Raw genomic sequence first — 21,125 nt, 5'->3', positions numbered from 1 at the left:
CCTGTAGGTATAGAACCCTTTGATTAGACTGGGTTCAGCTGAGAGCCATTTGCTTCACTGGGGCATAGCCCAGGTAGGTCTTGGTCCTCTGGCTAGAAAGGGGAGGCTGTAGACACAGAAGTTGAGAGAGAAAGCTGCAGATGCAGCAGCCAGAAGCTGAACACAACAGACCATGGAGAAGGCAGAGACTAGAAGACACTGTTATTGTGTCTTGCCATTTGCCTGACTGCCCAGAGCATCTCAGGGAGAAAAAGCATCTCCTGATTTGGACATTTTTCTCAGACTCAAAACTGTAAGCTTTTAAACTAATATATCCCCGTTGTAAAAGGCCAATGTATATTGCCTTGGTAGCCCTTAGCAAACTAAAAAATTGCCCAAGCAGGGGTGAAGACTAAGCCATAACTGCAAACTACCAGACATTAGAGGCTTACCCTAACACACACAGAGGATCCCTAGGCAAAGAGTGAAAGACTTTTTGGTTCAAGACATTTTAAGAAATTTCTAACCAACTGAGCAGAGAACTCAGTGACTACACATAACAGGGCATACAGACATTACAGAATTAAAATACAGTGAAGTTACTAAACAAATGAATAACAAAAGACCTTGGGAGGAGGGGCAGGTTTCTTATTTCCAAACTTGCTGCACTGCATTATTTTAAACGTACAGCTTCCAACAAAAATTTACAAGACACTCAAACAGGAAAGTATGGGCCATTCACAGGGAAGAGAACAGTCAAAAGAAACTGTCCCTGAAAAAGCCCAGGTGTTGGACTTATCAGACACATACTTTAATTCAGCTATTAAAAATATGTTCAGGGAAACAGATGTCGCTCAACCAACTGGGCACCCGTCTATTATATAGGAGGTCCAGGGTTTGATACCCAGGGCCTCCTAGTGAGGGTGAGCTGGCCCACGCATAGTGCTGGCCCACACAGAGTGCCGGCCCATGCTGGAATGCCTCCACGCAGGAATGCTGCTCCACACAGGAGTGCCCCACTGAATGGGAATGCCGCCCAGTGTGGGAAAACCATCCCGCACAGGAGTGCTGGCCGACACTGAGAGCTGGTGCAACAAGATGACACAAGAGACACAGAGGAGAGAAAATAAGAAAACGTAGCAAAAACAGGGAGTTGAAGTGGCACAAGTGGGTTATCACCTCTCTCCCACTCCAGAAGGTCCTAGGATTGGTTTCTGGAGCCGCCTAATGAGAATACAAGCAGACACAGAAGAACACACAGCAAATGGTCAGAAAGTAGACAATGGGGGGATTGGGGAGGAGAAATAAAATAAATCTTTAAAAAATATTTATGTTGAAAGAACTAAAGGAAATTGTCTACGGGAAGTGGACTTGGCCCAATGGATAGGCGTCCATCTACCACATGGGAGGTCCGCGGTTCAAACCCCAGGTCTCCTTGACCCATGTGGAGCTGGCCCACGCACAGTGTTGATGTGCTCAAGGAGTGCTATGCCATGCAGGGGTGCCCCCTGTGTAGGGGAGCCCCATGCGCAAGGAGTGCACCCTGTAGGAGAGCCGCCCAGCACAAAATAAAGTGCATCCTGCCCAGGAATGGTGCCACACACACAGAAAGCTGACGCAGCAAGATGATGCAATAAAAAGAGACACAGATTCCCGTGCCACTGATAACAACAGAAACAGACAAAGAAGAACACACAGCAAATGGACACAGAGAACAGACAACTGGGGCAGGGGATGAGGAAGGGGATAGAAATAAATAAAATAAATCTTTTAAAAAATTAATTAAGGAAATCGTGTAAAGAATTAAAGTATGAGAATGCTGTCTCACCAAATAGAGAATATTAACAAATAGACAGAAATTATAATAAAGAGCCAGATAAAAAATCTGAAGTGGAAAATTACAATAAATGAAATGAAAAATTCACTAGAGGAGTCCAACAGACAATTTGAGAGTTAGCAGAAGGATGAATTAGTGAACTTGAACACAGTTCAACTGAGATGATCAGGGGAGGAGAAAGAAAAAAGAATGAAGAAAAACAAAGCAAATCTCAGTGTTTTAGTTTGCTACAAGCTGCTGGGAGCAATATACCAGAAATGGGTTGGCTTTTATAATGGGAATTTATTAGGTTAAAAGCTTACAGTTTTGAGACTGTGAGAATGTCCAAATAAAGGCATCATTAGAGATTCTGTCTCACCAAAGTTCAGCTGCTGGCAATCCTAGACTCCTGCCCTTTGGCAAGACAATGATAGCTTTCCAGTCTGGGTCTCTGTCTTCTAATCCAGGATTATTTTCTCCCAGAGCTCAGCTGTGGGCAATCAGGCGTATGACTCATCTCTCCCCCAGGCCTTCTCTCTGTCAGCTTCTCAGGGGCCTCACTCCATACCTGCTCCACTGATCCCAGCCTCTGGCCTCCAGACCTCTCTTTCAGACACTCAGGACTCCTCTCTTTCTGCTGTATTTTTTCTGTGTCTTTCTGCATGTTTCTCCTGTTTATAAAGGACTCCAGCAAGAGGACCAAGACACATCCTGGGTCATGCCTCCTTGGAGCAATCCAATCAAAGTGCCCTCCCCCCCCCCCCAAATGAATCCAATCCAATCGAAAGGTCCCACACCCACGGGAACGGATTAGCTCCAAGAACATGATCTTTTCTGGGATCCACAAAATGCTTCCAACAGTCACACTCAGAGACCTGTGGAGCCCCAACAAATGTACCAACATATACATAATGGGAGTCCCAGAAGAAGAAGAGGGGGAGGGCAGAAAAATTTTAAAGGAATACTGGCCAAAAACTTCCTAAATTTGATTAAATTATTAATCCATACATCCATGCTCAACGAACTCAAAGTAAGATAAATTCAAAGATATTCACACCTAGACATATCATAATCAAATGATGAAATATAAAGATAGAATCTTGAAAAGAGAAAGAGAGAAGTGACTCATTATATACATAGGATCCCCAGTAAGAATGATAGTTGCCTTCTCATCAGAAGCCAGGAGGCCAGAAAGGCAGTGCGATGTTGGGAGAAATGGACTGCCAACCAAGAACTCTGTATCTAGTAGAACTACCCTTCAAAAATGAGGGAGAAATTAGAACATTTCCAGATAAAAACTGAACTTGTTTTTAGCAGATCTGCTCTATAAAAAAATACTAAAGAGAGTCCTCATGCTGAAATGAAAGTACACTATATACTAACTTAAATGCACATGAAAAAACAAAAAGCACCTGTAAAGGTAACTACATAGATAAAAATAAAAGCCAGTATAAAATACTTTCGTTTCTAACTCTTTTCTTCTGATTTAAAAGATAACTGCGGGGAGTAGATGTGGCCCAGGCAGTTGGGAGCCTGCCTCCCATATGAGAGGTCCTGGTTTCAGCCTCTGGTGTCTCCTAAAGAAGAAAGGCAAACAACGAGCAGACATTGAAGAAAAACAATGAGCAGATATTAAAAATCAATCAGCAGACAACTAACAAAAAAACAACAGATGAGCAAAAATAAAAGGACAACTGCATAAAACAATAATTCTAAAACTGCTGATGGACTTATAAAATATAAAGATGTAATTTGGGAAGCGGACTTGGCCCAATGGATAGGGCATCCGCCTACCACATGGGAGGCCCACGGTTCAAACCTCAGGCCTCCTTGACCCGTGTGGAACTGGCCCACGCGCAGTGCTGATGCGCACAAGGAGTGCCGTGCCATGAAGGGGTGTCCCCCCATGTAGGGGAGCCCCACACTCAAGGAGTGAGCCCCATAAGGAGAGCTGCCCAGCACGAAAGAAAGTGCAGCCTGCCCCAGAATGGCTCCACCCACACGGAGAGCTGACACAAGATGATGCAACAAAAAGAAACACAGATTCCCGGTGCCGCTGATAAGGATAGAAGTGGTCCCAGAAGAACACGTAGCAAATGGACACAGAGAGCAGACAACTGGGGGGGGGATAAAAAAATAAATAAAAAAAAAAAAAAGATGTAATTTGAATAATAATGGCACAAAGGTCAGGGAGGGGACAAAGTTTTTGTATACTACTGAAACTAAGCTGGTATTAATATATAAACTAGATTGTTTTTTATATAAACATGTTATATAAAAGGGGCAGCCATTAAGAAAACAGCTCAAACAAGAAAAGCAAAAGGACATTTAAGGGAAGCAGATATGGCTCAAGCAATTGGGCTTCTGCCTACCATATGACAGGTCCAGGGTTCGATTTCCAAGACCTGCTGGTGAAGGCAAGCTGGCTGGTTTTAGCGGAGAGCTGACTCACATAGAGCGCTGACCCCGCGGAGTGCTGCCCCACGCAGGATAGCTGGCCCATGTGGCAAGCTGGCCTGAGCAGAGAGCTGGTCCGAGTGGAGAGCTGGCGCAGCAAGATGACACAACAAAGAGACACAGAGGAGAGACAAGAGACACAGCAGACCAGGGATCTGAGGTAGTACAGAGATTGAGTGCCACTCTCCCACTCTAGAAGGTTCCAAGATTGGTTCCCAGTGCTACCTAAAGAGAAGACAAGCAGCCACAGAAGCACAGTGAATGGACACTGAGAGCAGATAAGAGGGGAGAGAGAGGAAATAAATAAATCTTTAACAACAACAACAAAAACAACAGTTAAGTTTCTGCCCTCACATAAAGGCAAGCACTTTTTCTAGCAGTTGATTTTATAACTGAGAAATGCACAAGTTAACCTCTTTTAATAAAGATATTTTAAATGGCTGATATTTAAAGTAAACTGAAAAGGGAAACTCCAAACCAAAGATCATATATGATTCATTTTCTTTAGTCATACCTTTGAGACCATGTAGTTTCTTAATGAGTTGGTTTAAGGCATTTAGGTCCTGAAGTTAAAGATACTGATTGAAATTTATGAACTATTATTTATAAATGTTACAGATAACAGTATAAGACTTCAAATATTTCTAAAATAGACCATCTGTGCGTTCTACTCTATATTTGACATTTTGGCTAAAAATTAAAGTTTAGCAGACTCACTTTTTTTTTTGCTCCCGAGTTGGCTTGTCTGTTTTGCTCATTGTTTTTGCTCATTTGTTTTTATTTATTGTCTGCTCATTGTCTGTTTTCTTTAGGAGGCATCTGGAACAGGAACCTGGGACCTCCCATGTGGGAGGAAGCTGCTCAACTGTTTGAGCCACATCAACTCCCTTGGACTATCACTTTTACATAAGAAAATTTAAATTACTCAGAGAAAAGGAAACTTCTACAAATGGTTAACTTTTGAAATTTCAAAATTTTACCTTCATTCATAAATAAACATGTACTTTTGGGTTAGCAGTTTTAACCTTCAATTATTACAAATTGTAATTTTCATATTTTAAAAATACTTGTTAAGTAGATTACATAAGTAAGTATACATACACAGAAATTACTATTTTACCCCAAGTATTCAGGCAATGATGTATACAAACAGAGGGTAAATAAAGTTAAGGCCAAAAACAACCAACCAACCCACAAGTAACATGAAGTAGGTAGGGAATCTCACTGTAGGTCAATCACAAAGAGGAAAACGGCATTTCTAAGGGCAAGGTTGGATTGCCCTTAAATTGTTAATGGACTTTCTCATTAAATTGAATGAACTTTGGTTTTAACATTCTTAACTTAGCAAGTGAAAAGGCTTACCTTGAGTATTACTTATAAACTCCCCCTCCCCATTTTTTAAATTTCCCAAAGATTCACAGGTTTTCTAGAAACTAGGCTTCTAGTTTTTATGATAATTTTAGAAAACACATCCTCTACAAACATGCATATATTTGGGACTTGACCTTTGCTTTAGTACTTCATCAAAGACCAGCTTTTATTGTCATTTAATTATTTAATATGAATACAATGGCTTCCCAAATAAAAGATAATGGACCCCAAGTCTATATATGATCTTACCTTCATTATCTTAAATATACTTTTGAATTGAATGATCTGCAATGGTTCAGGAATAGGACTTTTTATTTTGAAATAATTTCAGATTGATGGAAAATACATACAAATAATTCCTGTAATGCAAAGAATGCCTATATATTCTTTATCCTGACTTTCCAAATGTTAACATTTTATCAGTTTTCTTTATCAGGCAGCCAGGCAAGTAGTATCTTAACTATGAACACCTCCAAATCTGAACAATGATTACAGTTGGGTCTGATGACTATCTTAAGTAGCACTTTCATTTATCATGAGGATAATGAAACTACTTCAGATATTTCCGCTTGCAGTAGGAATGATGACTCAAGTTAAAATTCAAATATAATCCTAATTGTATGCCCTTCACTATCTTTAAAAGAGGGTCAAGTTTGTTGGTTTTCTTTTGTTTTGTTAGCAAAACAGAGACGGAAAGTCCACCCTGCAAGACTACACCCAAGAAATAACAAACTAAGAAATAACAAACTGAGCCACAAGGTAACAAAGGCATTTATTTGGGGTCTTAGAATTGCAATGAGGGGAGCATGAATTTAGGTAGCAACCCAAATTTTGTCTTGGGCCTTCCAGGTGAGGGTTTTTAAAGAAAATGATGGGAAGCAGACATGGCTCAACTGATAGAGCGTCCATCTACCACATGGAGGGTCCAGGGTTTGATCCCCAGGGCCTCCTGACCCGTGTGGTAAGCTAGTCCACGTGCAGTGCTGCTGTGCGCAAGGAGTGCTGTGCCACGCAGGGGCACCCCCGTGTAGGGGTGCCCCCACGCACAAGGTGTGTGCCCTGCAAGGAGAGCTGCCCTGCATGAAAAAAAGTGCAGCCCACCCAGGAGTGGCACCACACACACAAAGATGATGCAGCAAGATGATGCAAAAAAAGAGATGCAGATTTCCAGTGCCACCTGATGATACAAGGGGATGCAGAAGAACACACAGCAAAAGGACACAGAGCAGACAACAGGGGAGGAGGGCAGAGAAATAAATAAATCTTAAAAAAAATAAAGAAAATGATTACATAAATTATTTGTGTTTAGTGGGTATTCTGGGCACTCCAAATATCCTTTGGGTTTGATAATTTAAGGAGTTCTTTATCTTGTGGTTTGCTTATGGTGTCCATATTTCTGTAGATTTTTTTTCTTAATTGCTAAATTTGTTTTATTTCCTCCACAGAAAACACTCAAGAAACTTTGAGCCAAAATACATTCTGATTTTCAACACTGTAAAGAGTAATCTTTATTATGTGTAGTATAAGTCAATACATTTTTATTTAAGGAATTCAACATGTTGTGATTATTCCATTCTTTCATTATCAAAGTAGGCTTAGTTCCTCTGAAGCTTGAAATAAGATTTATCTTCAAGATATCTGTTTTAAAAATAATCCACAACTGTTGTTACTCAGACTTGTCACAATTCTTTTCGATGAGCTTCTTTTCATCTCTACTTGTGTATGGACATACTGATATATATACTTCAGAAATTCCCCACCTATTTACTAGAATTCTTGGAAACTAAGTTCTTTAAATTACTCACTATAGGTCCCTCGAAAGAGCACATTTGTATTTTGGCAAATGATCTAAAATGTATTAGCCTTTAACCCTTTTAATATTGAAGTCTTGTTATATCCATTTTTCACTCATGTCTCTGGCAAAAAAAAAAAAAGTTACAGGTCTCATTGTCAACACTGCACTAAATTTACCATAATGGAGGCATAACTTGTGGCTCAATTTAGCCACATTAGCAATTCCAGATGCCATGAACAACTGTGGCCACTCTCATATGGAATGAGGCTGAATGGTTCTAGGAGGTATTAGGTTTGTTTGTTCTTTTAGGAGGTACTGGAGATTGAACCCAGGACCTCATAGGAGGCAGGCAATCAACCACAGAGCTACACCCACTCCCTGTACTTAGGGTTTTGAGGAACATCGTTGCTTGAGACTTTGCATACTTCGGGTGCCATATGGCTGAGATCTGTGTAAGAGTGATCTCCAGAATGACTTTCCAACTTCATTTTAAATCTTTTAGCCATAGTAACTCTATTTTGTTTTACTTCTTTTTACAGCTTAGGAAAGTATAACTTCTAGCAGGTAATATTAGCACAGAAGACAGTGTGGTTGTATGTGTATGCATATGTGGTGGGAGGAGGTGAGAGTTGGAGTCGTGAGAGACAGGGTGGTTAGAAAGGTTCTAAAATAAACTCACAGAGATTCCAGGAGTATACCTTGGGCCAGGTGTATACAAACATTTATTTTCCCAATTGATTCTATTGGTGGGAATTAATGCCCCAGAAAAAGTGTCTAGGGAAGAACAGAAAAAGGAGGCAGATGAATAAGTGGCACTGCAGAGAGAACTCTTCAAAGCAGTATAACAAATCAACCATTTATTATATGTACACTTTACATTCTCTCAAAACCTCTCACGCTTTGACAGGTAGGTGCTATTCTCATTTTACAAGAGAAAATAGGCCAGAGAGGATATATTACTTATCCAAGATCACTCAGCTCGTAAATAGCAGAAACAGAATTAAAAACAAGATCTAGTTCACCACAGAGCCAGATTTCATCACATTAGACAAGGCTGAAGGTAAAGGAATATATACTGGTAAAAGAACAGCACATTTCAGTTCAAAATAAGGAAGCATTTGTATAGAGCAGGAGTTCTGAAACCTTTTCTGTTCCATGGATCCCTTTGCCAGACAGGTGAAAACCACAGAACCCTTACTAAGTCCACACTATACTGTATATTACTTAATTAATATATCACATCTGCACCAACATGTCCCCACAAGAATAATGGTTTTTTTGATTTCCATTCAAGCTCACAGATGCCTGGTTAAGAACCCATGGTATGGACTGATCCTACAGCACCTGAAGTATACATAAGATCATGTGGGACCCAGGGCTTTCCAGAAGGGAAAGCATGTATAATCTCCTCAGAGCGGTTCCTGCGATAACGTCATCAAACCCCGTATGTGTTCACAGAACCTAGCAGGAAATCTGTTCTCATACCTTACGGAATGTCTTTTTCTGAAACCCTCTGTCACCCCTCATTTTTCCATCTCTTTGCAGAGCACTATCTTTATTCTCTGGACCTCTGCCACTGGAGTCACTCTCCTGTCCAAAGGCCATATAAAGCTTATGTCTGACTCAATGCTATGTGTGTTCTACGGTCTTGTGCTCACCCCAACTCATGCCCTTCAGGAGTTGGGTTGTAACAGATTATCTATTTGTTTTCTGTCTCTTCCCCCCAGTTTGGGGTCTCTTTGAAGACAGGGCTGTGTCACGGCAGTATTCCAAATACCTAGCATACAGTGGGTACTACTAGTTCAGCCTCAATTATTTACTGAACTATGATGTGCCAGATAATGGTGCTGGACAGAGATACTTCGAGAGTGTGCGGTTACATAGGGTCACACACTCAGAAAGGCTCTTGGTTTAATGCTATCAAGTTACCATATTGAAAATCTTAATTTTATCTTTGATATTGTGTGTCTCAAGTGAAGTCTTATGGGACCACAGAGCATGCACAGCAGCAGAGGAGAAACGTACAATATGCATGTCCACCACCACTCCATGCCACCTCACTTGCATAAAGCTTTAGTAATCCTCCATTAGCACAGATTCTGGTTGGTGGAGAAAAACGGTGCTTACTGGGACATGGAGACCGATATGACCACAGACACAGATTTTATTGAGAAGCTCTCCCAATGGAGGGGGCCTGAAGAACAGACTTCAGCTAAAGAGAGACTTTAGCCCACTCCTGGAAGGGGGGTATTTGAGTTTACACAGAACGTTTTTAGACAGGGAAATGATAGTTGGTGGAAAGGGGTTGAGGGTCCGAATGAGGTGCAGGGATCAACAGGAAGTCCTAGAGGTGAACGTTTTCCCTGATATGGCTAGAGGACAGTGGGTTAGGGTATGTTTTCTTGGAATGCTGCAGGAGCAGATGTTTCTTTGACCTGGAGGGATTAAAAGATTTCTTTATCTCCCTCTGATGCAGGCAGGGAGGGTTTCCATTTCCCTTTACTCTCATCTCTAGGTGGTTTCTTCGTTTAACCTGTGGGGAAGTGCATGCCCTCTGACACAGAGGCTTATGGGGGATGGGGTTAGTCTTTCCCCAGTGCATATCAAGGGAAACTGAGCTACAGCTTGTTAATTATTGCAAACTTCTAACACTGGTGGACCCAGGAAGTGTGGAAGATCAGCAAGACTCCAATTCATCGGCTTCCAGAGTGTTTGTAGGTAGAGTGCACTTATCAAGAGGTGAAAGTCTTTCAACTGTTCTACTAAGAATGAAATACATATTCTTATATAAGCTACAAAATACTAATTGTGCAATTTCAGGGGTTCTACATATGAGCCAAATGTTTTTTATATTTGTATTTAAATCCGGCATTGAGCAAAAGGAGTGTAAATGGTAAAATTCATGCTAATATCTTACACTATTTTTCTTTACTTAGAATGACATTAAGTAGCAAATAAAAAGACACCACGACAGAGTACGGAAGTTAAAAGTTTACGTTTTAGTACCTTTGACGGCACTATTTTCCTGCTTTTTGAACAAGAGACCCGGCGTTTTCATTTTGCTCGGGGCCTCTCAAATGACCTCGCCTGGCCTGCCCCTGACTGCGGTGGTAAGACCGTGGCCACCGTCCGGGGGCTACCCTTCTTCCCCTGACTCCCCGGGGCTGCCTGCAGCATCAGCCTTTTTATCCAGGAGGTGTTTCATATTTGGAGTAAAGTTGGGTAAAGAGCCCAAATTGCTTTCAAGGTCCTTTCCAATCCTGAGATGACTGATAAAAGTGAAGACTAGGTAGCTTCACTGGCTTATCATGATGCAGAAGACCAGAAAGTGGAAAACTAAAACTGGCTCATGCTTCTTTAAATCACTTTTGGAAAAATAAACAAACAAAAAAAACACACACTCCACCAAAACTCAACTAGTTTGACTGTTTGGTAAGATCAAGACCAGGAAACCGCGGGGGGCGGGGAGGGGGCACCGCGTTCCCCACTCCGGGAAGCAGACCTCAGCGCCAAGAGCGGCAGCGAGTCCAAAGGTGCTCGGCGTTTCCCCTCTCAGGGAGGGGGAACGGCTGTAGGAGAAAGGTTACACGCTTGAGTCAGACTCCTTTCCAATATTTTAACAAAGAACAGATTTTTGAAAGCTTAAGTAGGTATATCAGGACAAAAACCGCTAAAAAAGGATGCAAGCCCTCTGCCAACCTCGACTCCCACGGGAGAGCAAGCGAGGCGCGCGCAGACCAAGCCGGACACCAGCTCCGCAAGGGCGACGCCGCCGGCAGCGAGCGAGGGACGGGTTTCTCCCCGCAGTTCCCACCCGCGCCGCCCCCGAGACCGCGCACCCCGTCTTCACCCGCTCACCACGTCCGAGAGCCGAGCCCTCGCCGCCGGCCCTCCGGCCCTCAGTGAACCCCGCCCCTCTGCGGGCGCGCCGGGCTCCGCCTCCGCGGGCCGCACCCCCGCCCCCGGCGGCCAAAATGGCGCGGGCCGCCGCCTCCTCCCCGCGCTGCCTTCTGGGGCTGAGGCGCGATCGCGAGATTTCGGCGCCGGTAATAGCGGCGTCGCGAGCGCGCGCCCTCCTTTTCCTCCGCGCTGTGGAGGCGGGTGGGTCGTGTGCGCGGGGCGCGGGGCGGGAGCCGGGGGCCTGCGGGCGGGAGGCTGTGCCCGACCTGGGCCTGCAGCGCATCGGCCAGGCCGGGAGGGCGCGGGTCCCAGGGGTCCCGTCCTGGCCTCGGCGTTGACCGGTAGGAGCAGCCTGGGCAGTCAGGCCTTGAGGGTGGAGGACTCCCGGGCTGGGACCGCGGCCACGGGGTGCTGCTGCCACGTGAGGGCGGGGTGCGTTGTGTCCGGGATGTTTTTGCCAGAATGTTAAGCGCTTTGTGAATTAATATTGCTGAGTCCGGGCACATCATGATTGGCTCCATTTTCCTTGGATGAGGTTAGAATTTCCCGGAGAGACCTCGCACAGGGCCCCAGCTAGTAAATGGTTGAAGAGATATAGCTTATTTTCTCTTGCCTTTAAAAAAAGCATAACGTTAAGAAAGTGAGATCTAAGTAGGAATGCTTTTTAACAGTGTTTGCAAGTCATTTGTGAGAGCACTCATTTCATTTTAATATTAATTTTTAATTTAACTCCAGGAATGCGGTCAAGGTCCAGGTTCCATTGGATACAATTTGTAGAATTACTGTTAGGCATATTTACAAATAATATATTTGAAACCTTTTGTTGTTATCCCAGGACTTATTTCATCTACTCATTTAGCGATTACGAAACATGTTCGGGTAGAACAACTGATGAGTGGAAGAAAAGTGACACTGTATATGGGGCTCCAATAGCGAAGGTGAGTATTTAACTGCCGAAAGTTTTGTGTTTTCGTAGGAGATAAAATCATAGTGTCTTTGCGAAGGAAGTGTTCAGTTACTGAGAAGAGTCCAGTATGAGTGTGAAGGAGACAGTGCTTTGGATACAGATGGTGATGGCTATTTTTGGCTATACTGGGGCCTCAGGTATACCTAATGATCTTCCTTTTGGCTTTGTATTTAAGTTTTTCCCCTAGGAATTCCTATCTGGTCTTGAAAATGGCCTCTAGTTGCACATGTACTGTATGGGTATCTGAACATTACTGTATGGCTCTTCGTGAAACTAGTTGTTACTAGTAGGTGGGTCAGTATTAAGTGCTTATCCAGTTAATGGTATAACCTGACAACATAGTGTACTCCATTATTTAGATACTTGCTGTAACTCAGGAATGGATTCTCTTGACTACAACACAACGGCTACTACTATGGAAATAGAAAATCAAAAGTAAGTCTGTTTATGCCAACAACTGGAGGTTTGTTACTGGACAATCAGTTGCAGCAGTATGGTGATATTTAAAAAGGAGGACACAGTGTCTTGGCTAAATTTATGTCAAGAAAAGAGACAACAGCAAGGGGTCTGGCTTGAAAATTAGATATTCCAATATAATAAAGGATCCTGACTTAAGTATATATATAAAAAGAAATTTAGTACCTATCTGAGGTTGAATCAGAATTTGTTATTTTTCTTCTGTGCTACACTGATTTTAGAAGGGCCTGTACCAATAATCAAGACAGGCTTTATAGAGCTTAAAAGTGCCATGAAAAATAGGTTTTGGGATATTTTAGGTGGGGCAATCAGAATTCAGTGCTTACCATTCTAATGACAGCAGTAAGCACTCAGTAATGATATATCCATCCCCTGTCCCCCGTTTTTGTAGTGATCTCTCAGATTCATCTGGTAGCAGCTTATTTAAAACTCAGTGTGTTCCTTCCATACCCAAGAGGAGGAAATTTGCTGAGTCACATGAAAGAACCCAGGCTAGAGACTCCTCAAGCGATTCCTCTTTGGAACCAAGACCATTGACTTTAAAAGCTATTTTTGAAAGATTTAAGAAAAAGAAACGTAAAAGGAGGAAGAGGAAATACAAGCCAACAGGAAGACCAAAGGGAAGACCAAAAGGAAGAAGAAACATGAGAAGTTCAGAAATAGGCAAAAAACAACTTCGAGAGAGAGGACCTGGGTTCCCATTTTTAGAATCAGAGAATGGGAGAAAACCATTACCTTGGAGAAAAATTTTAACCTTTGAGGTGAGTCAGTACTTTAATGTATGGACACAACTTAAGTTTGAGTCTGAAATGATTTAACTACTTTTAGAATTTCATTCAAAGATAGGCCTGGAACTTGTTCAACCTTCAACTATTTATCCAGACTGCTACCTGTTATGCTCTCTTCCTTCCACCTATAAGTCCACCCACATCCTTCACCTGAGCTTCCCTGAATGATCTGAAACTTTTATAGCAAAGTGGTGTCCCAGGGTTGTATTTTGTGCAGTCCCTCAATCATTTAATACTATCCCTGAAGCTCACAAAGCAAATTCTAACCCATGCTTCTCTTTCATGTTCATGGCTTTTGGAACACAGTTTTTTATGGCCTGTTTAGCTGTATCCAACAATTGCCAGAAACACATCCTAATACCTAGAAGTAGGCTTTAAAATACTTATTGAATGATTGTTTAAATTAGCTTGTAATTCCTTTGATAAATTGTATAATTCATTTCAAAGGATGAATAACAGTATTTCTCAGGAAAGACCTGTTTCAATTTTTTCTTGGTATCACTGGAGATTTTATAACTGTTTTGTTGATTAGAGACCATTGTGTTCCTGAAGTATGATTAGTGAATTCCTTCAACCAGCATTTGATTTATATGCTTGGTCCACATAGGACAAACTTGTTATTAGACATAAAAACAGGAAAATGTACAAAAGAAAGTCTAAGGTTCCCCATTTCTAAAGGACAGTGTCAACATGACTCACCACAAATTTTGATTTCTTGGTGGGCTCCTTTTGAGCATAGAGATTTGCTTGGGTATGAAAAAAGTACAAATCTGGTAATGATATCTAAAGTGTTCTTGGTTTATTTTATAGCAAGCGATTGCAAGAGGATTTTTCAACTATATTGAGAAACTGAAGTATGAATACCATCTCAAGGAATCCTTGAAACAAATGAATGTTGGGGAAGATTTAGAAAAAGAAGATCTTGATAGTCGTAGATATAAATACTTGGATGATGATGGATCCATTTCTCCTATTGAAGAATCAGTGTAAGTTGAATGAGTAAAATAACTTGAGGTTATTGAGTGATAACTTCTCTCAAATCTGTATTTAGATTTTAATACTAATGGGCATCTATTTGTATATTTTGATTTAGTAGTTATAACAGATAAAATTGCTGTTTGGGTTATACGGTTGGGGTACTACATGGCACATAAGACATCAGTTTTGGAGTGTTAACTAAGGATATTTTCCTCCTTGATTAGTGTTGTGTTTTATGTTGTGTCAGCATATAACCAGTTAAAAGATAGCAATTTAATGTTAACAGAGCAGAGGATGAGGACATGATACATCTTGAACATGGTGATGAATGTGATGTCAAATTGGTGGTAAGCTATTTTTATCCAGTTTTATAAGTGGGGAGGCCATGTACTGGTTCAGGAATAATTTTATCCAGTAGTTTTTCATAGAAATTGACTTATTTTTTGAAAGGCTCGATAAAGTGCTGGAATAAAAATAATCATTAGTTTCTTGGATACTTGATAATGAGATATCTGGTTTTTTCAATTCTAATCTTAAGTTATAATTTGTATTGTTAGTAGGATTTGAACAAGTTAATTTGGACTTTTAAAATATCTGTACTTAGTCTCAAGGTTACTGAAAGTTTTAATTAGTATTATATTTTTATACAGGAGGAGAATTGTTTCATAGTAAGTTCAGAATTACCAAACATGAATGTTTACATCGAACAAGGTGAAAATAATGAAGCCACTGCTTTGTCTAGGAAAAGAACTTCAAAGGCCAAAAGACATTGGAAAAAAACATCAGAATGACCTGATATGGAAATAGGAATGTAAGTCAAACAAGGTAATAGCTTATCAAAGAAAGAACAAATATAAAGATATATAAAGATATGTGGATTGTCTGCTGCTGATGAAATTAACCATGAATCTTCAAAGGGGAAAATTTAAAAGCTCAGAATAAGATTGTGATTACACAGCTTCATTGTGAGTTTCTCTCACATCTTGTTCTGAATTGTAAAACATTTAAAGAAATTATATACATTTATATGTATAAGAAATAATCATTTGGTAAAATATGCAAGGGAAGGTCCTCCTTTTGCTGATGCTTGTTCAGTTCAGATGGGCCTAGCAGACATCACGTTAGCATTCAATGAATGAACTAAGATTTTTAAAATCCAAAGTCAGAGATAAAATTAGGAGCTAATGACCAGCAAATAACCACTTTCCTTTTAATCCTACCTTTATTCAAACATAACATCTTGAGGATGCAGTGGTGAGTACTGTAACTAGTACTGCTGTTCTTCCTAGTTAACTGAGAGGGTTACTTGCAGTTTCAGCAACCTATACTATCAAATACGACTATCATTAGTTTGCCGTTATATACCTTCACACCCTGCCTTATATATCCATTTTACAATGGCACTTGAGTTTGTTTTTGTCTGATTTGTAGACAAAGACCAGATAGACAGGTGCAAAGAATAAGTCCTCTTTCGCAACCCAGAACTCATTGTTCAGTATGAGTTTTGATACAGATAAGAAGGGACATAAATGATGCCTAGGAGAACATAAGGTTTGGGGAATTGATAACCATAAACCTTACTTATAGGACTGTAAAATAATGGAAAAACATTAGCTCATAGGGAAATCATAGCTATGTCAACTTGTAATTCCATTTTAATGTTAACAAAAACATCAAAATGGACCTTTTTTTTCCAGACTTTTCTTGAGGACCTTATGCTTGGAGTTTTCCAGGTATGTCACATTTCACATGGCTTGAATGTACATTGTTAAATAAACCTTTATTGGTTTAATTTTTTAGACATTTGCGAGTACTTTAATGTTTTCCATTTACAACACTGGTTTTAGGAAATGAATCTGGTAATACAGTTGTACAAGGGGCCAGCTTCATTTTACATGAGAGCTCTGGAGAATTCCAGGAAATAGGGTCCCAAAGCAGTCTTAAGTACTAATGAGGAACTAGAGCAAGAATCAGAAACTTGGATATTCTCACTTGTAGCATATGGAAAGAAACATTTTTTGAATTAATGCGTAATCTAAATTGAAAGGGATTTAATGTAGACTTAAATGACTACAGATGTCAGTTTGTTTAGTTAGATTCTGAGAAGGAATTCAGTTCAACTAATCTTTCTGCAATTTGGTAATTTCATAGAAAGCAATCATACTATATTGCAGACAATTGTGGGTAAAGAGTATTATCTCAGTTTATACCTGGCTTGCTTGGGTTTCACCCACAGGACCCATGCTATGTTATTTCATATATTTTTATCTAGTGTATATACTCTGGTTTCTAAGCAGCCCAGTTATTTTACAAGGCTCCTTCATAAGATAACGTGGTTTGTGGAATTAGGTTCAGGTCCATTTTGAGCATATGGCTGAGGTCTATCCCGATGGGGTCTCTGTAGACCCACATCGTTGGAAACGCCTCACAGAGGAATGTTGTGGTTCAGCTTTACTCACAGAACTATTTATTAGATCTGTGAGAAGGAACTACAAGACAGATATTTGCTAAAAGTATGAAAGATCTAATAGTTAATTTTTAAAAAATCCTGTAGGTGCTGGCGTATCTCACAGGTCTACTCATCTTGGATGTGGTAACAGGTAAGCTCTGAATGGTGACATTGTAATCTTTTAGGGTGTGGTTACAATTCAGATGATGAATTTAACTGTTCAACTGCTGTCTGATACAGATGAACGAAAGCTTAATTCTGACAGCTGAATATAGCTAAAAATACATATATTTATTTAGGTTTCATTTATATAGCAATTTTTGACACTTTGGAGTGTTTCTAAATCTTGTTTGGCATTATCTCCCTAGGAGTGAATAAGATAAAGTCGTGATGAGGTAAGTGGGATATTCTAATTACTATGAAAACTAGCAAGGATTCAACAGTCTTGAAAATCCTGAGTACAGAATTCTATTACTGGTTTAAGGATTAAGTATTTTAAGGATAAAGAATGGCAAAAATACTGTATATATAGTTTGTATGTGGAATGAAAGAAGAAGCATTCATACTGCACTATACCTTATTCAAGATGATTTTCACATGATTTATCCCGTAAGCAGACTTGGATATTAGTAACACTGCAGATGTTGGGAAGTAGGGAGAATTAGAGTACAATTATAATTGCACTGCATGGTATCTGCACTCAGCATTTTTTTCCTGCTGGGGAGTTCAAAAGACAGTGCTATAGAAATTCAGTATCTGGCATCGTTGGTTTTCTTGGCTTTGTGCATGTTAAACCTGGTATTTCTATTGATACAGTATTTCCGTAGTTTTTTCAGTACTGTTCAGATTGGTTATAATCATCAATAAGAATAAATTCTTCAGTTTTTCTAGGTTGTCCAAAATTTTGAACCATGCAGATCCACCAATTTATTATTCTAAGGTTAGTATTGCTATCAAAACAGGAGAACCTCATACAGGTAAAGATCCATTTTGCATAATTAAGTAATAAGCTTAAGAGTAATTTTTATATAGCCTCATTCCTTGAGCATGGGCACAGTTTATCATGGTGTCCAAAATTGATAAATGTGGCTAAATTGAGACAGGTTATGCTTCCATCACAGTAAATTTATTGCAGTGGTGACAATGAGACCTGTAACATTTTTATTTTTTTGCTAAGGTCACAAGTTAAAAAAACGGATGTTAGCATTTTAGATCATTTGCCAAAATATGAAAGTACTCTTTCTAGGGACCTAAAGTGAGTAACTTGAAGAAATCCGGATCCAAGAATTTTAGTAACTTTTTTGGAATTTTCTTTTGAGAAGTTGTGTGCTTACAATAACGTGGAGTGAATTTCCATACAGCACCCGTCCACCAACACCTTAACTTTGATTTGCAACATTTGTTACAGATTATGAAAGAACATGATCAATTACCACTAACTATGGTCCATAGCATACATTTTGTGTATTTTTTCCTTATTCCCCCTATTATTATGTATTGGTATTGTACATTTGTCATAGTTCATTAGAAAATACTCATGAACTATGAACAGTTAACTATAGTCCATCTTCCATCACAAGGTTCGCTGTGTTACACAGTCCCATGCCTTGAACATCCTACCCAGTGTACATTCACTGGCTCTCACTTATATCACAAAATTGTGCAGTCATTCTCTCAGTAAATTTTTAATGTTTTTCCTTAGTCCAAAAGAAAAGAATCCCATACCCTACCCCATCCCCATTATTCACCCTTAGCATTGCTATAAATAGGGAAAAACACAATAACTTATGGGGTAGAGTTAACAGCGATATGGTAATAAAATTGCATCAAAGGAGGTGTATACTAGGTTAAATGATTAATGTATTCCTTCATGAAGCCATTATAGGTATTTTGCAGGAAAAGCTGTAATAGCATTAGTTGTAGGTTTTAGTACCAAAGCTGTTGTATTAGCACTACTTAATAATAGATGTTAAAAATACTGCCATGTGTTTACTTATCAGTAATATATGATGTTATGATGATGGGCAAAATGTTCAACTGCTCTGAATGGGCTGAATGAAAGCAGCCTTTCTGAACATCCATCCACATTAAATTAGGCTGTGTTTTAAAATGTTAGAAAATTTTTTTGAAATTAGCATGTTTCAGAGTAATCATAAAAACTCAGTTATGTTGGTTCAGATGTGAATGGAAGTGGAGTTGTTCAGCCTTAATTATAAAAATTCCAGAGATTTACTCTAAAACATATGCTTGAAGTTATTTAAGAGAGAAAAATACTGTGATAACTTTTCAGTGGATTTTGAGATAACTTGGAACTTTACATATAATCCTCTTTTTTACAGTAAATAGGTGGGGTGTTTCTGAATGAAGCATACATCAGTTTGTCCACACACAAGTGGAGATGAAAAGAAGCCCATCTAAAAGAATTAGGACAAGTAATTGCTCTTACTTTACCAAATTATTTATCAGAATATGCTGGTCATTACCAAGGCTTTTAGAATGCAGTTTCTGATTTGCTGTGGAGTTGACCATAAAAAAAACTCCCCACTGGGCTTTCTTTTGCTACCTTGCTAGCCTTCAGCCTGTTGGGAACATTCTATTTCCTTGTTTTATTTTCAAAACATTGCTTGTATCAGCACTGATCGATAGAAATAATGGAAATTACATGCTATTTAAGGCTATTAGTATAAGACAGGGCTACATACAAACGTGCTCTACATGGATAATCCAAATAATCTAGGTTATTAACCAGTGTTATATAGTAGAGCTCAGAGAAGGAAGCTGGCTCCAGAACCCATTCCTGGATATAACTTTTATACTCTTGTTATTGTGTAGGGCTGACTGGAAGCAGCTTTGGATTCTTTCAAGAGGTAGGTAGAAAATGGGAAAGACATTTCATAGGTCATTTCAAAGAGGGCTTGTGGGACTTAAACCAGGAGCTCTTAACGCTGTGACCAAAGATAGAGGTTCTCCATAGGATGACAGACACTCGATGATAGTGCTTTGTTTCTTTTCCTGAGGGAGATACACAATGTAGCCAAAACTTCACATTGATGATGTGAACAAATGGTCAAAGTTAACCACTGGCTAATTTTTTTCTTTTCTAGGCTATCTTGAAGATCTTGTTTCAAGCTTCAGAGGAATTAAGTTGGTTTTGATAATTAAGCAGTGGAATGACCACATATTCTGTAAATTAAAGATTTATTAACTTAATTTGCTACACATAATAAAAATACTTTTTACACTGTAGGAAATCAGAATGCATTTTTGGCTCGAAGTTTCTCTAGTGTTTTCTGTGGAGGAAATAAGACATTTAGCAACTGTTTCAGGCTTGTAATTACATTCGCTCTACATGTAGCTGGACCTCATACCTTATGAAATTCTTTTGCCCTTGCTCTATTTTGGGCATAAGCTTCTTGTGTTTTTCTGTCTTCAGGAAGACACACTCTACTTGCAACCCGCCTCAGGTGACTTACAGGTGAACCTGTGATAAGACCATTCAATAAATTCTAAATTATCTCAACTTCCTGTTAAAAAATGAATACATCCATTAACTAGAAATTGCTTACCTGGAGAATTTTCAGAAACACGTACTTTATTCTTTATTTCCTTTTGCCTCTGGGAAGATTTTGTAATAAATGGTTTCTTCCTTATTAAGAATGCTTCTTGCAAACTGCCTGGTATTACTGTGCACTTTGGCACCAGTGTCTCTGTAGGAAAAATTTCCCGTACTTGGTTAAGTTCCAGCCTGGTAGGGAACGACTGAAGCCACCCCCACTTGGGTCGCTACGTGCCAGGCTCCCAGTGCCTACCTGCAGGCTGTGGTGGGCCCATCGTCCCTGAATTCTCTGAGATGGCCGGACTGTCTGAGGTTTCAGTTTCTGGTACAAGAGGCAGAAATTCACCCACCTAAGAGCAAACCACAGATCTTTGTGTGTACATGTACAGCAAGCGAAATCTGTCATTCCCAAGTCCTGCTCTTGATTTGATTCTCGTCATACTATGCAAGCCAGCCCACTATACAGGGCTATTAACAGTCCACGCCAATATAAGCAATACTTGAACTTCATTACACTTTTACTTGAATTTAGTTTTGACAATGACAATTGTGACTTTGCCTAAGCACATTCCAGCTTGGTGTTGGGGAGGAC

The 21,125-nt window shown here is 39.9% G+C and overlaps 3 protein-coding genes, 1 long non-coding RNA gene and 9 other non-coding genes across 28 annotated transcripts in view; 10 read left to right on the top strand and 3 right to left on the bottom strand.

The window, feature by feature from the left end:
* The window catches only part of LOC131276320 (uncharacterized), a 37,207-nt gene extending 28,172 nt beyond the window's left edge, over positions 1 to 9,035 (top strand). Inside the window, exons 2-4 of one of the 3 annotated variants that reach the window (XR_011647605.1) lie at positions 5,065 to 5,204; positions 6,303 to 6,382; positions 8,713 to 9,035. This is a non-coding gene — a long non-coding RNA (uncharacterized lncRNA). Of the gene's footprint in view, positions 1 to 5,064; positions 5,205 to 6,302; positions 6,383 to 6,472; positions 7,179 to 8,712 lie in introns of those variants that run through there. The other 2 variants (XR_009183816.2, XR_011647606.1) reach the window with 2 other exon arrangements.
* C27H11orf54 (chromosome 27 C11orf54 homolog) overlaps positions 1 to 11,381 on the bottom strand; it is a 31,256-nt gene extending 19,875 nt beyond the window's left edge. For 2 of the 4 annotated variants that reach the window (XM_004475533.4, XM_071212300.1), the window contains exon 1: positions 11,277 to 11,381. The gene's annotated coding sequence lies outside the window, so the exon portion shown is untranslated. Of the gene's footprint in view, positions 1 to 11,268 lie in introns of all 4 variants that reach the window. The other 2 variants (XM_071212301.1, XM_004475534.5) reach the window with 2 other exon arrangements.
* Positions 7,554 to 7,687, bottom strand: LOC111759723 (small nucleolar RNA SNORA1). Its single transcript, XR_002793622.1, has one exon. It is a non-coding gene; the product is annotated as a small nucleolar RNA SNORA1 (small nucleolar RNA).
* Positions 11,382 to 12,237: 856 nt separating the features above from the next.
* TAF1D (TATA-box binding protein associated factor, RNA polymerase I subunit D) lies at positions 12,238 to 20,228 on the top strand (the record flags this gene model as incomplete). The annotated part of the gene is made up of 13 exons (XM_071212276.1): positions 12,238 to 12,256; positions 12,645 to 12,720; positions 13,154 to 13,523; positions 14,361 to 14,536; positions 14,815 to 14,875; positions 15,179 to 15,339; positions 16,226 to 16,261; positions 17,083 to 17,128; positions 17,346 to 17,372; positions 17,860 to 17,917; positions 19,317 to 19,409; positions 19,810 to 19,844; positions 20,082 to 20,228. Coding segments are annotated over 6 exons (843 nt in total), but the record flags the coding sequence as incomplete, so codon positions are not given.
* Positions 15,928 to 16,056, top strand: LOC111759717 (small nucleolar RNA SNORA40). The gene has a single exon (XR_002793617.1). It is a non-coding gene; the product is annotated as a small nucleolar RNA SNORA40 (small nucleolar RNA).
* Positions 16,902 to 17,030, top strand: LOC111759714 (small nucleolar RNA SNORA18). Its single transcript, XR_002793614.1, has one exon. It is a non-coding gene; the product is annotated as a small nucleolar RNA SNORA18 (small nucleolar RNA).
* Positions 17,175 to 17,244, top strand: LOC111759718 (small nucleolar RNA SNORD5). The gene has a single exon (XR_002793618.1). It is a non-coding gene; the product is annotated as a small nucleolar RNA SNORD5 (small nucleolar RNA).
* Positions 17,657 to 17,795, top strand: LOC111759719 (small nucleolar RNA SNORA8). Its single transcript, XR_002793619.1, has one exon. It is a non-coding gene; the product is annotated as a small nucleolar RNA SNORA8 (small nucleolar RNA).
* On the top strand, positions 18,008 to 18,138 carry LOC111759722 (small nucleolar RNA SNORA1). The gene has a single exon (XR_002793621.1). It is a non-coding gene; the product is annotated as a small nucleolar RNA SNORA1 (small nucleolar RNA).
* On the top strand, positions 18,985 to 19,057 carry LOC111759712 (small nucleolar RNA Z40). The gene has a single exon (XR_002793611.1). It is a non-coding gene; the product is annotated as a small nucleolar RNA Z40 (small nucleolar RNA).
* LOC111759713 (small nucleolar RNA SNORA32) lies at positions 19,451 to 19,571 on the top strand. The gene has a single exon (XR_002793612.1). It is a non-coding gene; the product is annotated as a small nucleolar RNA SNORA32 (small nucleolar RNA).
* On the top strand, positions 19,874 to 20,006 carry LOC111759721 (small nucleolar RNA SNORA25). The gene has a single exon (XR_002793620.1). It is a non-coding gene; the product is annotated as a small nucleolar RNA SNORA25 (small nucleolar RNA).
* Positions 20,159 to 21,125, bottom strand: part of CEP295 (centrosomal protein 295) — a 54,209-nt gene continuing 53,242 nt past the window's right edge. For all 11 annotated transcript variants that reach the window (XR_011647602.1, XR_011647603.1, XR_011647604.1 and 8 more), the window contains 4 exons: positions 20,787 to 20,883; positions 20,544 to 20,684; positions 20,346 to 20,458; positions 20,159 to 20,267 (listed from right to left, as the gene is read on the bottom strand). Coding sequence is in view for 8 of the 11 variants with exons in the window: in XM_071212293.1 (XP_071068394.1) it covers positions 20,229 to 20,267; positions 20,346 to 20,458; positions 20,544 to 20,684; positions 20,787 to 20,883 (390 nt within the window). In the remaining 3 variants the exon portion in view is untranslated. The remainder of the gene's footprint in view (positions 20,268 to 20,345; positions 20,459 to 20,543; positions 20,685 to 20,786; positions 20,884 to 21,125) is intronic.

Source organism: Dasypus novemcinctus, chromosome 27 (genome assembly GCF_030445035.2).
Source record: "Dasypus novemcinctus isolate mDasNov1 chromosome 27, mDasNov1.1.hap2, whole genome shotgun sequence".
Lineage (NCBI taxonomy): Eukaryota > Metazoa > Chordata > Mammalia > Cingulata > Dasypodidae > Dasypus > Dasypus novemcinctus.
Note: the sequence above shows the minus strand (reverse complement) of the source record. Positions and strands in the feature narration are given on the sequence as shown.